General features: G+C 43.1%; 1 protein-coding gene across 1 annotated transcript in view; it reads left to right on the forward strand.

Annotated features, from left to right (window-relative positions):
- ARHGEF28 (Rho guanine nucleotide exchange factor 28) overlaps nt 1–22,468 on the forward strand; it is a 312,308-nt gene that overhangs the window by 188,612 nt on the left and 101,228 nt on the right. The window contains 2 exon segments of the mRNA XM_043591949.1: nt 22,319–22,336; nt 22,339–22,439. Coding sequence (XP_043447884.1) covers nt 22,319–22,336; nt 22,339–22,439 — 119 coding nt within the window.

Below are 22,468 nucleotides of genomic sequence, written 5' to 3' on the forward strand. Positions count from 1 at the left end.
GTACCCCAATCCTTAAGATTGAAGCCAAACTTAGTGACAGCTGAAGAATGCCCCAATTGTGCTGAACACTAGTAGAGGACTTTGCATGTATTTAATGAGTAGAATTGTCTGTAACAGTAAAAGCTTCCAGCCACTGTAGCATTAAAAGTGTAGGGAGACTAGATTGTTAAATGAATTATCAGAGTTGTTTCGGCCCTAGAATTTGAAAATCTGCTGACACTGTCAATGCTATGAAAGAACAGATTGCTCTGGAAAACTCCTCGCCTTGAGTGTGATGGCTTTTATTTGCCTGTGTACTGAGCTCTCTGGCTGTCCACACTTGTAAACTTCAACCTTTACATCGCTGTGCAGGGTGGCTTTTCTGTAAACGATCCTCCAGCTCCAGAACAAAACAAGTGCATTTGGAGGCTTTTCTTGAAGCACAGGCCGCTCTCTTTGAATTCAGTCCATTTCCAGCCACAAGAAGAGGGGAGTTAATGATTCATTTGCTCCCAGTGACCTTTTGAATAACTGGACTGTGATGTACCAGTACAACCCTTAGCTGCCTCTCTCTCCTTTTTCACTTCCTTCGTTTGGCTTTAATATTTACAGCCTCCTTCTCAGTCTACATGCCTGGACGCCTGGAGGAAGCAAAACGTTTATTGCCTCTCCCTCCCCGTGTTCGGGAGCTTTTCACCCAGCCCCATTCCTTCCTTTGACATCACACGGTAGACTCGCCTCCTGGCGGGGGACGCCCACAGTTCTTCCTGAGTCTCTCCTGTTGAATCTGTTGATTTAAGCAAAACAAAAAGATGGATTCGGACTCGGACTCCCCCTTTAACTACTCATGGCCTTCCTTCCCCAAAATGAAGATTCGGCGGAGGGCGTCCAAGCAAGGTAGATCCCGGAATCTTTTATTTCCCTCAGAGCCACGCCAGGGGTTTTCGTATTCTTACCTTTCTTTTCCTCATTGCTTTGCCAGACTCTTGTCTGATGAACTGCAAGTTTACACATGTCTTTATAAAACTCTAACTCTCAAAATACTTTGCAGATAGGCTTCTGAGGTAAACCTGCTGGTTCTTAGGTTCCTTTCACTTTGACTCTGCCTTTGTGCTGAATTATGCACGTGCACTTCTCTTTTTAAAAAAAAAGTGCGTGGGGGGAATTTAGTACAAGGTAACTGTTTCAGACTCACTTTATCGGAGTTACCTTGGAGTTACCTTGATAATGGAGAGTCCTGTTGATTTAAAGAACTGTGTACATATTCAGTATCCAGTTTCTGCTTCTTTGGTGTTTGTTTTCAAGTGGGTGGTTTTTTTGTTTGTGTTTGTTTTTGATTCCTTACCTAAGAAAAGTGTTCCATTTTATACTGTTGATTTGATAGTCGTTCTAAGAAAGGGATTTTAAGGAAGCGGTTTAAACAAGAAAGCCTGTGTATCTCCAGGGGATATAGTCCTACATTAAAAAGTTTATTAGTAATTACCAAGAGTACAAAACGCTTTGCTGTCGGAGGAAAAGTCATTTATTTGTAGCATGATTAATAACGCAGTCAGTTTATACCACTTATTCCCCCTTGCAACTCATTCTTATCGTACAGTCCTTGGAAATCAAGGGACAAGTTAGTGTTAGGGTGCAGTGAGGTATCCTGAGTATTTACTGCACCATCTCCGGCCCTCAGCAGGTGGCAATTGTTGTTTTCTGAGGTTTACCAGAGCAGGAAAGGTAGTCCTGCATTCTGCCCCTTATCTTATGTGGGGAGTTATGTGGTTATGTTTTTAATTCAAGGACAAGGGAACATTTTCATGAGCTTGAAGGCAGAAGAGCTGTTTCTGAAAGTGGACTGTCCCTGTAGCATTGTTAGGGAGCAGAATTCTGTATTCTCTAGAACAGGGTGACCTACGGAATCACCCTGGGCAAATTTTTGCTGAGAAAAATGGAGGCTGGCAGTTGTCAACGTAGCTGGTTTGCCTCAAGGGCCTTTTTCCTTCTAAAATAAAATAGAGGGGTGGTATTTGTGTGTGTGTGTGTGTGTGTGTGTGTGTGTGTGTGTGTGTCCCCTTTCTCTTTGGCTGGGGTCAAGGCCACCCCCAGGATTAACCTTGGTTAGACATCCAGGGGTGGTAGAAAGCCTCAACCTTAACAAAGTCCCCTTACGGCTCTGCTACCATCCTTGAAAATCTCGTACTGGGGACTTAAAAACTGTTGTACAGGGGCGCCTGGGTGGCTCAGTCGGTTAAGCAGCCGACTTCAGCTCAGGTCATGATCTCGCGGTCCGTGAGTTCGAGCCCCGAGTCAGGCTCTGTGCTGAAAGCTCAGAGCCTGGGGCCTGTTTCAGATTCTGTGTCTCCCTCTCTCTGACCCTCCCCTGTTCATGCTCTGTCTCTCTCTGTCTCAAAAATAAATAAACGTTAAATTAAAAAAAAAAAAAACTGTTGTACCACATTCCACTTTTCTGTTTGAGTTTTAAAACTTAATTTGTTCTTTGGGGCAAGGGACCATGATAAATGCAACTTACCATTAAATCGTTCAGGAGGAAAAACTTTACCTAAGAGAGACCACAAGCATGTGCATGTAAAAGCAAGCTCAGGCATATACAGAAAATGGAGTAAAATGTTAACAATAGGTAAATCTGGGTAACGATAATATAATGGTGTTCTTTGTGCTGTTTTTCTAACTTGTCTGGAAGTTTGAAATTACTTCCAAATAATTAAAAAATGTTTTTAATGTTTATTTTTGAGAGAGACAGACACACAGAGTGAGCTGGACAGGGGCAGAGAGACAGGGAGACACAGAATCCAAAGCAGGCTCCAGGCTCCGAGCTGTCAGCACAGAGCCCGATGTGGGGCTCCAACTCACAAACTGTGAGATTATGAGCTGAGCCGAAGTCGGATGCTTAACTGACTGAGCCACCCAAGTGCCCCCCACCACCCCGAATAATTTTTATAAACTTCTAAATTACTTAAAGTGGGGAGATACACTATGTCATTAATTCTTTGGAGCGTTACTCTGGTATGGTGAGAACTGCTTGAAGGCAGGTTGCTGTTCTGTAGGATTATTAGATCTTTGTGCTCATTTAACCTCATTCCAGCTTGGGGAATAATCTTCGTATGTTTTTGGGCCTGGCAGACTGAGTGGATGTCTGTGTTTCTGGGGACCTGCATAGCCTCACAACTGGGAGAGATGTGGGATTAACGATGAGGAGGCCGGTGGAGAAGTTTGTGAGTCCACTGGGGGTGTAGGGCACACATTAATCACGCTGCCCTTAGAAATCTAAAATTGGGGGGCGCCTGGGTGGCGCAGTCGGTTAAGCGTCTGGCTTCAGCCAGATCACGATCTCGCGGTCCGGGAGTTCGAGCCCCGCGTCGGGCTCTGGGCTGATGGCTCGGAGCCTGGAGCCTGTTTCTGATTCTGTGTCTCCCTCTCTCTCTGCCCCTCCCCTGTTCATGCTCTGTCTCTCTCTGTCCCAAAAATAAATAAACGTTGAAAAAAAAATTAAAAAAAAAAAATCTAAAATTGGAACACAGCCAGTGTGAGGTACAGCAAAAAGTCACAACATAGCTATGTTAAACTATATTAAACTCAGTTAAAGTGAAAGCTGGTACTTGGGATTCGAGAATCAAACTATTTGCAGGTCATAAATGACAAGTGGAAATAAAATTGATAGCAGAGAATCGTCTGTGTCTCCTGCTTGCTTTTTTCATTAAATGATGATGGCCGACGGGCGCCTGGGTGGCTGAGTTGGTTAAGCATCCAACTCTTGATTTCAGTTCCGGTCATGATCTCATGGTTTGTGAGATCAAGTACCCATGTTGGGCTCTGTGCTCTTAGTGCAGAGTCTGCTTGGGATTCTTTCTGTGCCTTTCCCCTGCTTGTGCATGTGTGCATGCTTTCTCTCTCTCTCAAAATAAATACACTTAAATGATGACGGCCTAGTTGTGAAGAGTGGGTTTGGTCACACTGCAGTGTTGGCTCGACAGAGTCCCAGAACCATATGCCTTAGAGGTGACCTGGTCTCCCTGCCTCGTTTTATAGATGAGGGTTATGGGCCCAAAGAGGTGAAGTGATGGAGAATTATGTGCTCAACAGGCATTTCCAGAATAGCAGGCATTGTCGTAGAAGGTGGGGCAAAGTGGTGAACCCGACAGGTACTGTCCCTGCTTACAGGGATCTTAGCACTAAGGATGGGTGGCACATCTCACAACACCTGGGCATGCTATGTCTGTATACTGGAAGAAACACCAGGAAGCTGGATTTTTTTTCAGCCCAGTGGCCTGTTTGTGCCAGAACTGTGGTCTCTGGTCTCTTGTAGGGTGACCTAATTATCATCGGTCTTTAAAACTAAGGTGGCTTGTATTTCTTGCTCTTTCTTCTAGTTATCACCGACATCATTCTTAGAAGCTAAGTTCTGGTCACTTGGGAAGTCAAGAAGGAGGTTTGGAGACCTGGGATTTCTGCCTTATTAGCAAACTTCTCATATTTTGTTGGTAATACTGTTGTTTTTGGTAAATATTTATTTTGAGATAGAGTACACGGGCAGGGAAGGAGCAGAGAGAGAGAAAGAGAGAGAGAGGAGAGAGAGAGAGAGAGAGAGAAAGACCTAGAATAAGCAGGCTCCAGGCTCTGAGGTGTCAGCACAAAGCCCGATGCAGGGCTTGAACTCGTGAACCATGAGACCATGACCTGAGCCGAAGTTGGCTGCTTAACCAAGTGAGCCACCCAGGCACCCCAGAAATATTCTCTTTTATTCACTCGGATTTCTCTGTCCTGATCCCCCTAGTTAATATTCTGTCTTTTAACACTCCATCTTGTCCTTATTATCACCATTCTCTAATAGACACACATACACATTCCTGGCTTGTTCAGAGAGCTGGGAAAATAGAGAAGGTTTGGTAAAAACAGGAAAGCGAGATGAGCAGAAACCCACCAATACCTGCATCCACAAAAAAGTGAATATAGTGCTTTCTTCCCCTCATGCTGCCAGCATGGAAGAGAAAAGGACTAACTTAGAAGAAGTACCTTTGGAAATGGCCACGTCTAGAAGGGAATGTGACGACGTAAGCGGAGGGTGAAAGCATTTAAAAAACAAGCTGCCTCAGAAGTATCCTGGGATTCTTGAAAGTTGCCCCTTGTCATTGCATGGCCAGGACAGGCTGTACTGGGAGCCGTGTGGTTAATGATTGGGGTGGGCTAGAATCCTTGACCGTTCCACTTCAGAGACTCGAGGAATGCCTGGACTCTTGTTTCGTTGGTTTCGGTAGGAGATTGAACCAAGGAAATTAATGTTTATAAATCAAAGGTGAAAAAATCCAGGGATTGGGCCTTACCTAAGTTAACCATAATTATTCTTCAGTCTTTAAGATGTATTCTTTAATTCGCATCACCAGGGCCCAGAAAATGTTCAACTGTTCTTTGTGCATTTCATCCACTTAGGCAACTTCTGTCACTCTCTCCTACTCCAGCTTATGTCCTGTGCCTCTCTAATTACACAAAGTATGAAAGAGGGCTTTTGCCCCCCTGTGTGCTCGTGAAAAACTGGTCTGTCGTTGCCAAAGGAGGCAGTGCCTATCAGAAAGCTTCACTACCTTGGAGAGCTTAGACAGTACCATGTTTTCTGTAGCTATAGTCAAAATAAGATTTGTGTGGCACTTAATTAATCATCATAGCCACTGTTAACTAAGCTGTGGTAGGCGCCCTACATAAATGATACCTGATTCTCGAAATAACTCTGTAAGGTGCCTACTACCTCTGGCTTCCAAGCGAGGAAACCGAAGCTCAGTGAGTTTTAAAGTGATTCTTGTGGCAGTGCAGGGAACAGTAACCAATGGTGGAATAAGGAAGGAGAGTGAATACACACAAGTGAGGTCCAGATAAAGTGTTTTTCACGCGACTTAGTTTGTAAAAGATCTGTATGTTAAATAGGTGCAGTTGTCTGCTGCATTTATTTGTTGGGGGCTGTGAGGCTCATAGTAGGGAAATGAGGGGTCCAAGATCAGAGCTAATAAGTGAAGAGCCAGTCCTACATCAAGGACATTGACTTGAGAGGTTTCGTTCCTCTCGGGTTGTTGTACCCCTCTTGGTGGAGGAGAACTTCCATGAGTAGCTCCCTACATTCAAAGGGTGCCGTTTTGTCTCGCCGTATTAGCTGCTCCCTCTTCTGTGAATCATTGACTAGAAAGAGAAGCAGCAGTGAAAACCCCGGAGGAGCAAAGTGGTAGAGGGGTTTCTACGTCTTTGTAGATCCGTTCCCTTATGCATATAGTAGTGCCACACATTGTCGTTTGGGTGGGAAGAGATGAACAGATGTGTGCCGCGCTGGGTGCTGGGTTGAGGACAGAAAGAGACAGGGTGCCTTGAGAAGAGGATGGGATGGGGGAGCTTCCAGTGTGTCCTGGAAAGTTCACAGGTTTGTCTCAGACAGAAAGATGAAGTTAGAGGGAGTGAGTTTGCTGGCAATGGAGACAGAATCATCCCAGCACTGTTTGAGCCTTTCCTGTGAGCTCATTGAGGAGGGCAGGTACATAACCTGAAAAATAATCCCCTGATGCAGTGAGTGTTCAAAGTACGATGACATTTCAACAGGTTGAAAGGTAATTTTTAAAGGTGAATGACTTGTATATCATGGCCTTACTCGTTCTGGTCCATGTTTTCCTTTCTTCCTTTCACGAAGTTTCTTTGAACATACGTGTAGACTTCCGTGTGCCTGTGTGTTTTCAGTTCTGGAATTCCCCAAAAGGATGCCTGACCACCATCGGGGGAATAGGTCACCACAGAAATCCTTATTGAGGAAGAGAAACATTTTATTGAAGGTGACATAACCTGCTAAGATTTTGTTGGTTCACAATGAAGATACTGTCTAACTGGAGAGCAGGGCGGTTCTAATTTCAGAGTCTGCTTGGAAACCTTGGTCGGCAGAGGAAAGGATGCCAGTTACGAGCCCCTTGCCAAACAACATAGGGAGCCTCATGGCTCCCTTTAGTTAAACAAATACTTGGCCACATATTTGAAACTGATTTTTTTTTCTTTTTGGGGGGGGTGGTTTAAATTCTTGGGCGAGGTGATTTCTACACTAATCCCTGTAAGTGGAAGGGAGGAACTATTCCAATTTATTACCCCATGGTTAGGGACTCCTCCCTACCTCTGAACTTTGGGGCAAGAACTAGTAGTTGTTTATTCAGATATATTAAGGCAGAAAGTGATAAATCCCATAGAAGTCAGGAAAAATTACTGTTGAAGTTCAAGGCAAAGAGAGCAGTTCAAGCTGAGGGATGTTGGTTTGAAAGGGCTGTCATTTTAATAGCCTGTGGTGACCTGGTGGGGTTTTAATAGGTAAGTGATCCCTCCAAAGGGGCAGAGTCAGACTACAAAGAATGTATTAAAGTGATGGAACATATCCCAGACTCATACACTGTTGACTCCTGGGGTTATGGACATGAAGAGTGACGGCAAATGTTGCATTGGCCTAGATAATTATTCTTGTCTGCCTACCATCCTCCTTCCCTTTGCTCAACATTCAGATTATTTCCAGAGTGGCCCCTCCACTGCTCTGGCCATAGGTCCAAATGATGCTGGCACCTTCTCATGTGACCTTGCCTTCTTCGATGCGGTGGGCTGGGCATCATCCCACTCAGACTGAACCAATCATAGCGCCTCTCCTTGGTCATTGAGAGTCCCTCTTTGGGATTCTTCAGATTGGGGTTAGGAGGGACACAGCGCCTTTCATGAGAGGCAGCGCTGGAAGGTGGGAGTAGAGGCCATTTGCTGGGAGAAAGCAGTCTGTGGTAGGAGGAAACCCTGCAGACTAAGTGTAAAGAGAGAAGCAGTTGCGTGATAAGGTCCTGCTAGGTTCCAGGCCCTTGCTCTCTTCTCTGAGGTCCTGTTGTGGCCCAGGTGCCTCCCTCTCAAGGCTTGGTTGTTAAATTCCCTTGGTTCTGTGACATGTCCTCACATGCTTTCAGTAAATCTTTTCTCTCCCTCTTTTATTTTTATGAGATTATGTATGTAATCTCTCAACTTGTTCTGTAAGACCCAGCTTGAAGGTTTTGTTTTCTGCAAGACCTCTGAATTCCCTGAGTTCATCATTCTTCTTAAAAATTTTTAGAATTTATTTTCTCATTATGATAAGTGTACTCTTTAATTCCCATCTCCTATTTCCCCCATCCATCCATCCACCTCCCCTCTGGTAACCATCGGTTGGTTCTCTGTAGTTAGAACTTTCTTTCTTTCTTTCTTTCTTTCTTTCTTTCTTTCTTTCTTTCTTTCTTTCTTTTAATGTATTTTTTTTTAGTGTGAGTGTGTGTGTGTGTGTGTGTGAGAGAGAGAGAGAGAGAGAGAGAGAGAGAGAGAGGCAGGCAGAGGGGCAGAGAGAGGGAGTAAGAGAATTCTAAGCAGGCTCCTCACTGTTAGCACAGAGCCTGATGCGGGGTTTGATTCCATGAACCGTGAGATCATGACCTGGGCTGAAATCAAGAGTCAGACACTTAACCCATTGTGCCACCCAGGTGCCCTGTGGAGTCTGTTTCTTGATTTGTCTGTCGTTTTTGTTCCTTCACTCATTTATTTTGTTTCTCAAATTTCACATATGAGCGAGCCCATATGGCATTTGTCTTTCTCTGACTTTCTTTGCTAAGGATTGTAACCCTTGCTCCATCCATGTTGTTCCAAATGACAAGATTTCATTCTTTTTAATGGCTGAGTGATAGTCCATTATGTATATACAGCACGTCTTCTTTATCCGTTCATTGATTGATGGACAGCTGGGCTGCTTCCACAATTTGGCTATTACGAATGATGCTGCAGTAAACTTATCCTTGCCACTTTGGCTTTTGCATGTTTTTATAATAGCCCCTTCATTAGTGCGTGGCAGCTAGTATTGAATGTCTCGCGCTAAGACAGTGAATTCCTTGAGGACAGAGCCGGGTGACCTGTTTTCACAACTCTACTGCTTGGATCACAGAAAGCAGGCAGTAAATATTTAAAGCATATTTTGGCACAGATTTACTCACACTATACTCAGATACTTTTTCATTTTGTCTTGGTTCCTTTATTTTGCCTGTAATAGATCTGATATTGTTATGAAGTCCTATACTCCAGACGGTGGGGAGGGGAAAGGATGTATTTTAGTCTAATACAGAAAACTTGGTATGATGCAATAATAGAAACCATTATTTTCGCTGTTCAGTCTCTCCAAGTAAAATATCCAGTTTATCCAATTTCTTTCTGATCCTCCTCTTTCTGGCCAAGCTGCTATAGAATGTGATTTTTCTGGTGAGGATGGGGGCATTTAGAAGAGGCCTAATTTTTTTTTTTCAACGTTTATTTATTTTTGGGACAGAGAGAGACAGAGCATGAACGGGGGAGGGGCAGAGAGAGAGGGAGACACAGAATCGGAAACAGGCTCCAGGCTCTGAGCCATCAGCCCAGAGCCCGACGCGGGGCTCGAACTCACGGACCGCGAGATCGTGACCTGGCTGAAGTCGGACGCTTAACCAACTGCGCCACCCAGGCGCCCCAAAAGAGGCCTAATTTTTGAATGTCCCGTGGGTCCTCCTGGTGTCTGCTACAGATCTGCTGGCCTGGGCTCTTCCCTAAGGCATGAATGTTTTTTATGGGGTGCCATGACATCTTTGACCAATGTCCTGCAACTGTATCCTCTCCCTGGTGTTAGTCTAGATTTCTCCTGGTGACTTCTCCTTCACTGACTTGGCCTCACCCTTGTTATACTATATAAAACTTGGGATCTCTGTCCCAGGCTGCTGGCTCGGGTGTTTCTCTAGAGATACCTGCTCCAGGGTCCTTTCCTTGGTGCCGTGGCGGGTCCGTGGCAAGCCACAAGTACTCTCCTCAGCCATTAATACTCCTCTCACAGGCCTGTAGGGTCTTAAGGACCCATTCCCCCCACTTAGGCAAGTGGGAGCAGCTCGGGAAGGCTGGCCCTGCTGCCTGACCTCACTCTCCCACTAAGTGTTCTTGGCAGTGGTTTCCCTTGTGATGGTGTGGGGCAGTCTGCAAGGTGGTCTCCTTCAGAGCCCCATGTGGAAGTACGAAAGCCCATCAACGTGAGTTCCCCCCAGGCAAGGAAACCACATGTCTCATTTCTTTGACCTCTTTTGTCCCTGCCAGTGAAAACCCCGTTATGAATTCTAACAAATGTTATATCCAGCTATCATTCGTACTCATTGACCCAGAGGTTTCCAGAGTTGCTCAGGATTCTGAATCCTTTCAGAAATCAAGTAGAGTTTCCCATCTGGGAGAAACCCAGAACAGTTAGGAGGAATGCCAAGCAGTGCTTGGCTTTCATCATTGATTGATTGATTGATTCATTCATTCAATCGACATGTTGTTGAGCACACAAAAATAAGTGAGAGGTATTTGGAAGCTGGTAAGAGAGTAGATTTTAAAAGTTCTCATCACAAGAAAAAATATGTGTATGACGGTGGATGTTAACTGGACTTATTGTGAGCATTTTGCAATATATACAAATATCAAATCCTTGTTATTCACCTGAAACTAATGTCATTCATCCCCCCCCCCCCAAAAGTGAAAGGATTTACGTTTTAGTGGAGAATTCTCCATTTCATTAACATAGTTCCTTTTTGGTAGTGGAACTTAGTTACTTTTGGGGATGTTAAGTGGGGCAAAAACACATAGCTCTACAGATGGGTGCTGGAGAATTGGAGCTCCGTGTGACTTCTGAAGTGGATATAATCATTTTTATTTGACATTGTTTTTTTTTTTCTATAAGATAATCCAGGATATGAATTATTCATAGGGTTTCTTGTGATGATGACATATAGGAGCATCTTCCTTATCAGTTAGTTTGTATTTTTTCTCTACAGTTAACAGGAAAGGTCTTGTCAAAGTCCTGCCAGTTTATTTGATGTCTTTCACTTATGTCCTGGTGGTTGTATGATGTGCTCCTTTTTTTCCCCTTCGGTTTACTTAGTGCTCCTTTGTGTAGACTAACTTGATTTAGGCCCCAGCTACATCAAGAAGGAAAGGAATTGCTGGGCCACCTGGCTGGCTCAGTCGGAGGCGCATGAAACTCTTGATCTTAGGGTCTCGAGTTCGAGCCCCATGTTGAGCGTAGAGATGACTTAAAATAAAAATTTTTAAAAAAAGAAAGGAATTGCTGGTTAAGTCTAATCACAACACATGACTGAACATGTCCCAGATAGCTTGGGAGAAGCCAGGGTGGAAAGGGTGGAAAAAAGTTACACAGTTAAACTGCTTTTGCACACATAAACATAGGTGCTCTTAAAGGCTACTTTGTGTTACTATAATTAGGAATGAGAACTTGGAAGGATTTGGGAGAAAATTGTTACTGTTCTCTAAGAACAATGTTTTCTTGCTCTCTTCAGCCTTCTCTGCATCCCCCCCCCCCCCCACCCCCCGTGCCTCTGGTGTATGACCAGGAAAAGGCCTATTCTCTTCTTGGATAATTTTGATAATGAGGTCTTTCAGAACAGCAGAATAGGGCTTCTTTTAGGATCTGATTTTAGAGTACCAAGTTGTAACTTGTTATTTAGAAAGGCTTTTAAATTGTTGTTCTGAGGGAGAGGGCTGGAAAAACCGCTTTCACCTCAGCACCTTTGGAATCCCTTGACTTTTGTCCTCAGTTCTTACTGTTAACAGAATAGGTCGAGAGGTCTGATCTTATCCCAGGGCTCCCTTTTCTTTCACAGGATCCCAGGAGGCTGAGGAAGTTCTGAGGATGAAGTAGGCATTTGGATCAACGTTAGAACCACTCTATTTTGGTAGATAGAGGTTCCCTGCATTCTCCCAGGCATACCGTGGTGTACACGTACATCTTCGAGTAATTTCATTTTACATTATGACCCACAGGAAATTCCTGGGCTGGGGATAATTTTAGAATGTGGATGGCTCTTTTCTGTGACCTCAAGTCCAACTCAGAAGGATGAGGCCAAGAGATTTTTCCGGGCCAAGACTAATATCAGGAAAATCCTAAGAGAAACTTAGAGGAAGAATAAGCAAGGAGATAAATGGCAGTCTAGCCCTGAAAATGTTCCTTTTCACGTAGGACGGTGAGTGTTTTTCATCCTTGTGGAACACCCGGAGACCAGTGACAGAAAGGGCTACTGTAAATTTCAGAATTCGGCAAAAGTTCTCTTTCAAGTTGGGAGTCAGGGGCTAGTGTGCTGCAGTGAGAAAGGCTGTCTCATTGGGCACCATTTGCATTCTGGTTCTGTCACTTCATAGCTTTAGTGGGTTAGTCATTCTCTTTGGGCCTCACCTTCCTTGTCTGCAAAGCCAACACGATAACATCTCAGGTGGCTAGGGAGAGTTGGGCTCGCAGATGGGCCAGAACAGTCCTATGTACTCCTGCAGAAAACACTTTAATTAATGCATTTACATGGGTATCATCTGATACGGTCGGTTTACCAATTACCTGGTATTTTGCCCGAGATTCTGCAGCCGTTCTTTCACATCGGCACATTTTTAAGACACAGCCTATTTCTTCCTTTGTTTTACGTGTAAAAACCGTTACTGTTAGAACTCGAGAAAATCTGGAAAGTGAAGAGTTGAAATTAAAAGCCACTTTGTTGTACTCCATTACCCAGAAGAGAGCAGCTAACATCTCCGTGTATCTTTCCAGTCTTGCTCTCAGTTACCTTGTACGTTGTTGTGTGGCTGAACAAAATGAAATCCTCTACTTACTGTCCTATGAATGTTTTCTCAGCGAGACTCAGACTGTCTTATTCCGGCAGCAGATCTACAGAGGCAGAAAGCATGGGCTCAGGAAGTGAACAAACACACGTAGGCACAAGTCATATTGTAACACATTAATGAAAGTTCCTAATGGGAAAATGCCAGACATTGCTGAAATGCCATTTTATGTAGCTCAAGTGGGATACTCCGTAAGCCCAGTTATTAAATAAAGTATTTTGAATCAGCTAGCAGAGTGCCTGCGTGGAGCTGCCGTTGACTAGTTTGGGGAAGTTATTTAAATGGCACCACGGTTTCTTACTCTGTAAAATGGAAATGAGAAATAGTACTGTTTCAAAGGATCATTCTGAGGATCCAATGAGCCATTAAATGGAAATGATACAGTGCCTGGTTTAGAGAAAGCATCGTATCAGTGTGAGCTGTAATAGCAGTGTTATCTAGTATAATTACCTGTTATAGAGCAGGTGTTTAATAGATGCTGATTCTTGGAGTACCTAGTGTTTTTCTTCTCTCCATTTTAATGTTTTGGCTTTCTTTCCCCTGATCTTCCTAGTACCTTTACCTTGCAAATCTGCCTGATCGTCCATTGTTGCTTTAATAAAAGAGTGATCACCGGGTTTTTAAAATAAAGAGAAGAAAGAGGAATTCTTGGGCTGCCGCTGCCCGCGGGCATGTCGGATGGTGTTGCACAGGAAGCGCCTGCCACCTGCAGGGTTCGGCACAATGGGAGAATCTGTTTTTAGCTCAGACCCCCACCAGGAAGTTGCTTGTCCTACCAGGAGGAACGAAATAAAACGTCTGTCTCCAGAGTGTGGTACATCAGATAGGACAAAACACAGAGGGAACGGGCAGGAAGGGCTCAGAGAAGGAGAACAGCTTGTGGCTGTTTAGAGCCTGGTTAGGGGACCTCCTGGGGAAGTGGTCTGTAATGACTGTACTTAAAGATGTTTTTAAGAGCCTGAGATGGAGGCTGAGGGACCTGGGCTGGGCCCAACAGGTAGCATGGTAGTTGGTAGTCAGTAGACTCAGTAAATGTTGGAAAAGGGAATGAAGGAATGAATGGAAAAAATAAGAAAGCAATACTCCCCTCACAACCAGGTGTAGAGCAAGAACAGCTGAGCAGCTCGCAAGAAAACTTCCAGAATCTGAGGAAATTTGTCAGGTGGGAAAGGAATAGTCTCTTAGTTGTACCTGGTACAAGGTTTCTCTTCTTAATGAAGAGTATTCACGCCTTCGGATAATATTTATTAAGTATCTCTTATGTACTTGACATAGTTCTAGGCCCTGGGGATATAGTGGAGAAAGCATTCATTGTCACTGTTCTGAGGGAGTTTACATTTTAGTAGAAGGAAACACAATATATAATATATACGTAATGTGTTAGGTGATGATTAATGGTATAAGGGAAAAGAGAGCAGGTGGTTGGGGGAGGTGTTGTTTTATATACCTAATGGCCTGGGAGAGCCTGTTTGATAAGATAACATTTGAGTAAAGAGCTGATGAAAGTGAGGAAGCAAAGCATCTGGTTATCTAGGGCAAGAACAATCCTGGTAGAGAGTATAGCAAGTGCAAATGGCCGGAGGCGTGGAATAGCAAGGACTGTGTAGCTGGAGTAGGGTGATCAGTAGGCTTCAGAGAGGTTGGGTGAGTATGGAGAAAGGGCAGATTGGAGAAGTCTGATACTGTGATTTGTAGTAGGAAGTACATATTTGGGCTTTCTCCTGTTTCTGGCAAAGAGTTCCGAAAACTCTTAGAATGTCCTAAGTAGTGAACGTGATAAAGATGTGACTTTTGGACCTAAGATTTGGGGGCTAGTTGCCAAGAGAACGGGCCATGTGATTAGAAGGTTGGAACTTTTAGTGCCCCCCAGCCCCGCCCCTGCCTCCAGGGAGGGGGAAATGGGCTGAAGATTGAGTTCAGTCACCAATGGCCAAAAAAAATGTTTTTAATGTTTGTTTATTTTTGAGAGACAGAACATGTGCACGTGCAAGAGAGAGAGAGAGAGAGAGAGAGAGCTGTAGAGGAGAAGAGAGAGAGGGAAACACAGAATCCAAAGCAGGCTCCAGGCTCCCGGCTCCCAGCTGTCAGCGCAAAGCCTGACTCGGGACTCAAACTCATGAACCGTGAGATCATGACCTGAGTCAAAGTGAGAGTTTTAACTTACTGAGCCACCCACGCATCCTACCAATGGCCAAAGATTTAATCAATCAGGTCTATGTAATGAGACAAAGAGGCCAGGATTCAGAGAGCTTCTGGATGGAAAACAGAGGTGTCAAGATAGCATTGCACTGAGAGAACATAGAAGGTCCCATATGCGTCTCTTCTGCGTAGCTGTTCCTGAGTTATATTCTCTTCTAATAAACCAGAAGTTGAATTAGTAAAATGCTATTCTCAGGTCTTTGAACCTCTCAGGCAAATTAATCACACCTAAGGAGAGGGGCTCACGGCAACCTCTGATTTATAGCTAGTTGGTCGGAAGTATAGGTGACAAGCTGGACTTGCATCCGGTTGAACCGGGGGTGGGGAGCAGTCTCCTAGGACTGAGCCTTTAACCTGTGGATTCCGATGTTATCTCTGGGTGGAGAGTGTCAGAACTGAGTTTGATTGTAGAACGCTCCATTGGTGTCTGCGAGTTGCTTGCGTGTGTGGGGAGATACCTTCCTCAGACACGCCCTGCCCGTGTTAAAGTGGGTCCTAGAGCCATCTTAGTAAGTAAGGCACGGTAGGTTGGAGTAAAGTTTGGCTTGTACTCAAAATGAGATGGGTAGCTACTGGAGAATTTTGCAGAGTCAAGACATGATTTGGTTTTCTTTGTAAAGAGATTGCCTTTGTATGTTGCAGAGGGCAGGTTGTCAAGGGCAGAAAAGTGGAAGCGAGGGGGCCAGTTAAGAGGACAGTGATCTTGCAATGGGCTGAGCATGAGATGGTGGTGACTCACCTTGGCAGGGCAGTGGCTGGAGGTAGAAGGAAAAAGAAGGCCGGACTGTGGATCTGTTGGGTTGTGAAAGAGAACATTCAAGGTGACTCTGAGAAAAGGCAGAGTTGCCCTTCACGTGGAGCACGTGGAGAAGGGAGAAAGTCAGGAGTTCTGTTTTGCCCTCGCGGATGTTGGACAACTCTGTGGAGATGTTAAGGACAGGGTTGTGATTCAGGGGAGAGGTTGGGGTCGGAGATGAAACTATAGGAGTCATTATCGTACAGTGATCTGTGAGACCATGTTGTTAGATGATCCAGGGGATGTGGGAGAGGGAGAGAGAAAGGCAGAGGGAATGTGACGATTGATCCTAGGACCCTGCAACCTGCCAAAATTTAGAAGATGAGGGAGATTGAGAAGGAAAGGTGAGATAGAGAGAGAGAGAGAGAGAGAGAAGGTAGGTTTGTCCTGGAGGCAGGGGGAAAAGAGCAATGAGCTGTGTCAAATGCTATCTTAGGTCACATAAGGTGAGCAGGGAGAACTGACCACTAAGTTCTGGGGGCACAGTCTCAGTGGGGTGGAGGTGCTGGGAACTGAACTCTCAAACATCCTTTACCCATCTCATGGTGGTTAGTTGTTCTCAATAAATCCTTCTCTATGCATCAACTGCTGGGTTTAAAGCACAGTTAAACGAATGGGTGAGGGAAAGAAACCAACCTGCCTGGCCAATGTAAAGAGATACCGGGACCGAGAGGCCCTCTGCTGACCATGGCAGGCAAGAGCTGGGCCCCCAGAGTGGGCCAAACCCGGTCAGCAGCACATTTGCAAAAGGCTGCCTTAGCCGGCTTGGTTCGTGTCTGGGTGTGGGTCTCTTACATAACCAGGCAACTGGGCCGCATTTTCCTTAAGCTGCAAGGCCCTTAGCTTAGGGAGGGAGGGTTGGATTTCATTAGAACTCAGGTTGCAGAGGCCCTGCACTGGTCCGTGCTATTAACTATTCCCTGCCCACTTGGAGGTAGTTGTAAATATCAGAAACAAGAGAGGTTATTTGCAGCTGCTTTCCCCCCTCTCCCCCTTTCTAGCTCCCCTCCCTGTGGGTGAAATACATTTATTCACATTTGTCTCTCGTGTTACCAAACCAGAGCGTCTAGTATAGCAAAGAAGTGCTGATGCAAACTTCTGTTTCAGGGGAGTCCTTGTAGAGTTGCCTAGATCACATTACAGAGCAGGGAGCATAAGGGGAGACGAGGATGCTGGGGACCCACTTGGCGTTGGTGTTTATTCTCTAGGCACTCTGCAGTGAGAACCTGGCCCAAGGCCACTTGATCATGTTGGAACATCATAGTTTCTGAAATCCTTCCTTTGTTCTTGGGAAACACTGTCTCTGATTGTCTGCCTTTATTCTTTGTTCTTTTATAATCTCCCCTCTTTCGTGAGCTTTCATGCTTGAGTTGCTGGAGGTAAATCTTATGGACAGTTGTTTAACTTTGTTTTTTGGTTGCCATTTTCAGGATGAACTTGGCAAAATTTCTTAACGTGAGCTAAATCTGAAGTACGGGAGTTACAACGTTTTAAAAGCTCTTCGTGTAGGAAATGGAATGTTTTGAAAATTCCAATTTCCTAGCGTTGGTTTTTTTTTTTTTTTTTTTTTTTTAAATTTTTTTTCCAACGTTTTTTTTTTTTTTTTTTTTTGGGACAAAGCTAGCGTTGGTTTTAAACATGTAGAGTTATAACCAAGGTAGACATCATATTATTAACGAAGCAAAACTATGGTAAAGTATCAAAACCATACAACCTCATTTACTTGTATGGTAGTAGCGAGCATTTATATAGGGCTTACTTTGTGGTCAGATCGTGTCCAATCAGTTAAAATATTAAATCACTTCATCCTGATGATCATCCTAGGAGATAGGTTATCATACCTGTTTTACAGGTCAGGAAATGGAGGTGTGGAGAGGTTGAGTAACTCGCCCAGGGTCACACAGCTAATACATGGTGAAGTAGGGGTTTGAATTCAAGCAGCCCAATACCTTTGCTCTTAATAAACTGGAGTACGTTGTTCTTTGCCAGGTTAAAATTTGCAGCCATTTGGATGGGCATCGAGTTTTGCTTACCTTGTATACAGTCTTTGAAGTATTGGGTTTACTACCCAGTAAAAATAAATGTCATCAACAGAACTGTAAAGTTAACTTTTTGCTAAGAAAAACGGTTTTAAAAAGAACCTAATTTAAGACAAAGAGCTGATTTTCTTATTGCAAATTATTTCTGTATGCTAATTGAGAAAGGATCTGAAGGATGTTCTTTTTTGGGGCAGCAGTTTTTCTCTTAATTTGCTACTAAAGTGAAAGGTATGAAATGTATCTTAAATCTTGAAAAGATAAGAAAAGCTATTGTAGCTTTTTTCTTTTAATTTTTTTTTTCTTTAAATGACTGAGGCAAAAAGAAATTAGCCACTTGGCTATATGTAGCTGGTGATTATTTGAAAGTATTTTTGAAGACTTTCTTTTTTTCTCTACTAAATCTTAGTCTGGTTTGAAGCTCATTAGATATGGTGACTAGCGTTGAAGTTAATAAAGGAGTGGAGATCTTGTAAGTGTGTCATCTTCTGGTTTGTTCTTCTGTGTTCATTTCTACATCCAATTATCCTTTGGTAGTCTTTGGCAAGTTGGGACTCTGGATGCTTTGTGGAAAAAGTCTTAGGGGTCAGTCTTCTAAATTGTTTTATTGAGTGACCTACATGGCAGATTGTGGATGAGAGATCTAGAGAGGAAACAGATTTTCCATTGTCACTACTGTCTTCTGATTTTGTACAGTTATGTTCCCTCCCCCAACCCCCACAAAGAGTGATTGTCTCTGTGGAGTCATGACCTGAGTGACAGGATGATGAGCTGGTCTAGGCAGCTTTTCCAAAGTGTAGGGTAAGTTCTCCTGGGCACTCTTGGTCTTGGAGATTGGATCCCAACCTAACATGAGATGGCATTGAATCACATAATAAGGCAGGTATTTGCTTTGCATTTTTCTTTTGGTCACTCTGCTGATTCAAGGAGAAAGTTCATTTTGCACACTGCTTCTTGACCACCTTTCCAGTCCTCGCGAATTTCCCTTCATCACAATGAGCGAGCGGCCCTTGTAGGGCGTCAGCGTTGATGGGCAACTGTGTTCATTCAGAAGGTAGTTACATGGTTTTAGTGTGTATAATTCTCTTCGGCTTTTTGTGGGGAATACTAGCTTTCTGTTTATAGTGAGCATAAAGTGTTTCTTTCAAACTTCATTGTATTCAGAGTAAAAAGGTGAGTCAATCTAAAAACAAGTACTAGAGGGGCGCCTGGGTGGCTCAGTCCGTTAAGCGTCCGACTTCAGCTCAGGTCACGATCTCGCGGTCCGGGAGTTCGAGCCCCGCGTCAGGCTCTGGGCTGATGGCTCAGAGCCTGGAGCCTGTTTCCGATTCTGTGTCTCCCTCTCTCTCTGCCCCTCCCCCGTTCATGCTCTGTCTCTCTCTGTCTCAAAAATAAATAAACGTTAAAAAAAATTTTAAAAAAATAAAAAAAATAAAAAAAATAAAAACAAGTACTAGAGAATATAATAACAGGTAGTAAGTAGCTATGGCAAAATTGTGAATTTGGTAGAGGAATGACACAATCTTGGAAAATACTGGTATAATATCTGCTGTAATTTTTACAGCAGATCCCGTTTCTTGTTTGAAATTACTGGGACTAGATTGGTTTTAGAATTTAGCACTTTCAGATCTTTTTGGAATAATGCTTATATATATGATATGACTGGCAATGCCATTCTCCAGTGTGGTAATATTTCTGCAGCAGAATGCATGAGTATTCACACCAGATAAGGTAAATAAAAACTCTGCATGGCCTCATGTGGATTCAGGTCAGATTTTGCACCAAATATGTTTGTGAGCCAAATTGCTACAGAAAAGTTTTGATTTTAAGAGCTTTCTCGATTTCAGAATTGGAGATAAGAGATTATGCACCTGTCTTTGTTAACAAGTGACATCGTTTTCTAAAACACTAGTCAAATTATGAAGAAAACAAATTAAACCCCAGTTTGGTCAAAGTAACCAAAGGAACTCGGCCATCTTGGAGTTTATTTTACTGCTTGGTTTGATCTTACACATTCTGACCTGCTGCATAGGGCCAGGTAGATTTGTTTGGTTGGGGGGGGGGGAAGGTGAATGCAAGGATAACAAAAGTAGTTCTTAGTTCTGCTCATCTTTGAAGTGAGGGTCAGAGTTTTGCCAACAAAGCTCTTTCTCTTGGTAGTTCATAACATGGCTTTTGGGTGACTGGTCAGTACATTCACTGGTACCACACAATTTGTGGTGCTGTTGCTTTTGGTTCTATGTTTTTAAGATAGAATCCATCAATTGTTTGCAATCGTTTTGTTGAATGTCTTGTTCTTAGTCTAGTTACCGATGAAGTCTTAAATTTGCCGGTGATAGAAGTGGCTAAAAAATGGGCATAACCGGCCCCCCAAATGTGGTGGCAGAAATACCAGGTGCGTTATAGTGTGTGGACTTAAAACATTCTAGAGCAGTTAGAGGGCGTGTTGAGTTATTTATGATTGTTTTTCACACATTCTGTAAAATGACCTATAAGCAGGTATTTTCTTCAGAACACATCGAAAGTGTTTTGTCAGGTTCTTGATTTATAATCTTTGGAACATGCTTTTTTAAAAATTTTGTGTGATTACAATGAAAGTGTATGGTAATCATGAAGATTACGCTTGTGAAGAATTTGTGGGTGTGTGTTAGCTGTTTAAGTAAATTGATAAAAGAAGACGTTATGGATGTAAGAAAATGCATCCCATTTACACTGTATATTTACTCAGGGGGCTTGATGAATATTCATTTTGGTCTTCTGTGGTGAACAGGTAGGTTAAGAAATAGAATCTAAAGCTGATGCCATTTGGCTCATACAATTGATGTATTTTTGTCACTTGCATAATGTCATCCAGAAGTTTCTAAGAAAGAACAATTTTTTATCCTAGTACATCAGCCCAACAGTTAATAATTTTTTTTTTTTCATTTTCTCATGCACTCTCATGGGCTTACCTGGGTTATATGTTATGATACAGATAGGACGGGCAGGGAGATCATTGCCATTTCTGGTGAAAAGGCAACACTATTCATTTTGTACCCACTCTAGAACACTTGCTGGAGTGTCAGGGAAGATGACATTTGCTATAAATAAAACTTTGAATCCACACTATTAGAGTCATTTACAGACATGGGTGTTCTATTATTAATATAGCACTAAGAGAGTATTATTAATATAATTAGTACTATACCTTATGGTTAGTATCAATAATCTCACATTGAACATGCTTGAAGTAGCTATTAATAACGGAATATAGTATCAGTGACAATTAATATTTATTGACCTCTTGCAAAATGCTAGGCATGTGTTTAGTGCCTTACATGTTTGAACTCCTGTAACCCTCATACCCTATGACAGGGAAAGCACGATGAAGATCTGCTTTTATAGAAGAAGAAACTGTTAAGGTATTGGGACATTAAGTAATTTAACCACAGTCACAGGAAATGAAGCATTCTGGCTCCACTGTGCTTTATTGCCTTCAACCTTAGGTTCCCTACAAATACGGTTGCACCGCACTCTTTGGGATTCAACTTTAAGCAACCTCATCTATTTGTAACAAAGCTGCGAGCATAGAAGCAAGTGAAAACAATTCTGTAATTAAAATAGCAACATTCTCTTTAAGAGTGTGCACAGTCAGGCTGTACAGAACTACTGGACGTTGTACTATTTTAGGTCTGTTACTAAAGGGTATGGAGCCCGGACACTGGAGTGGAATCCATGGGTTGTAGTTCAGGCACTGATGCTTCCAAGTTATTAAGTGAGATGAATGTTAATCTGTTAGAAATTGAAAGCACGGGGCGCCTGGGTGGCTCAGTCAGTTAAGCGGCCGACTTTGGCTCAGGTCATGATCTCGCGGTCCATGAGTTCGAGCCCCACGTCGGGCTCTGTGCTGACGGCTCAGAGCCTGGAGCCTGTTTCAGATTCTGTGTCTCCCTCTCTCTGACCCTCCCCTGTTCATTCTCTGTCTTTCTCTGTCTCAAAAATAAATAAACATTAAAAAAAAATTTTTTTTAAATAAAAAAAAAAATTGAAAGCAAAAATCTAATGATTTTATAGAAATCTCTTTTGATTGGAAAAACAGTGCTTGAAATGGGCACATATTTATCTATTCATGTCTTCTGCCCATCTCTTCACTGGATTATTTGTTTTTCGGGTGTGGAGTTTGGTGGGTTCTTTATGGATTTTGGATACTAGCCCTAATTCTGATATGTCATTTGCAAATATCTTCTCCCATTCTGTCAGTTGCTTTTAGTTTTGTTGATTGTTTCCTTCGCTGTGCAGAAGCTTTTTATCTTGATGAGCGCCCAATAGTTCGTTTTTGCTTTTATTCCCCTTGTCTCCGGAGACCTGTCTAGTAAGAAGTTGCTGCAGCCGAGGTCAAAGAGGTTGCTGCCTGTTTTCTCCATATTTATCTAGTACTGTTCTGTAGGCTTTAAATAACTGGGAAGGTTTGGATGTAGAATAGAAAATACATGCATGTAGATCTTAACATGTGAATGAATGTGTTTAAAAAACACAATCTGCGCTTGTTTTTGTTGTTGTTTTACAGTTTGATTAAGAAGGTAAAGTTTGACTGTAAAATAAGTTCCATCTACTCTTTTCTGTCCCATTTTCATTTTTCTGCTAGATCACTCTTTTGATGCCTTCAAAAATCCAAGCGTTCCCCAGCATTCTCTGCTGCAGGCCAGCTCTCTGATGTGCTGAATGGTGGCGATGAAGTTTATGCCAACTGTATGGTGATAGATCAGGTAAGGTGTGACTGATGTTACAAGAGGGA

The sequence above is a fragment of the Prionailurus bengalensis genome, chromosome A1 (genome assembly GCF_016509475.1).
Source record: "Prionailurus bengalensis isolate Pbe53 chromosome A1, Fcat_Pben_1.1_paternal_pri, whole genome shotgun sequence".
NCBI lineage: Eukaryota > Metazoa > Chordata > Mammalia > Carnivora > Felidae > Prionailurus > Prionailurus bengalensis.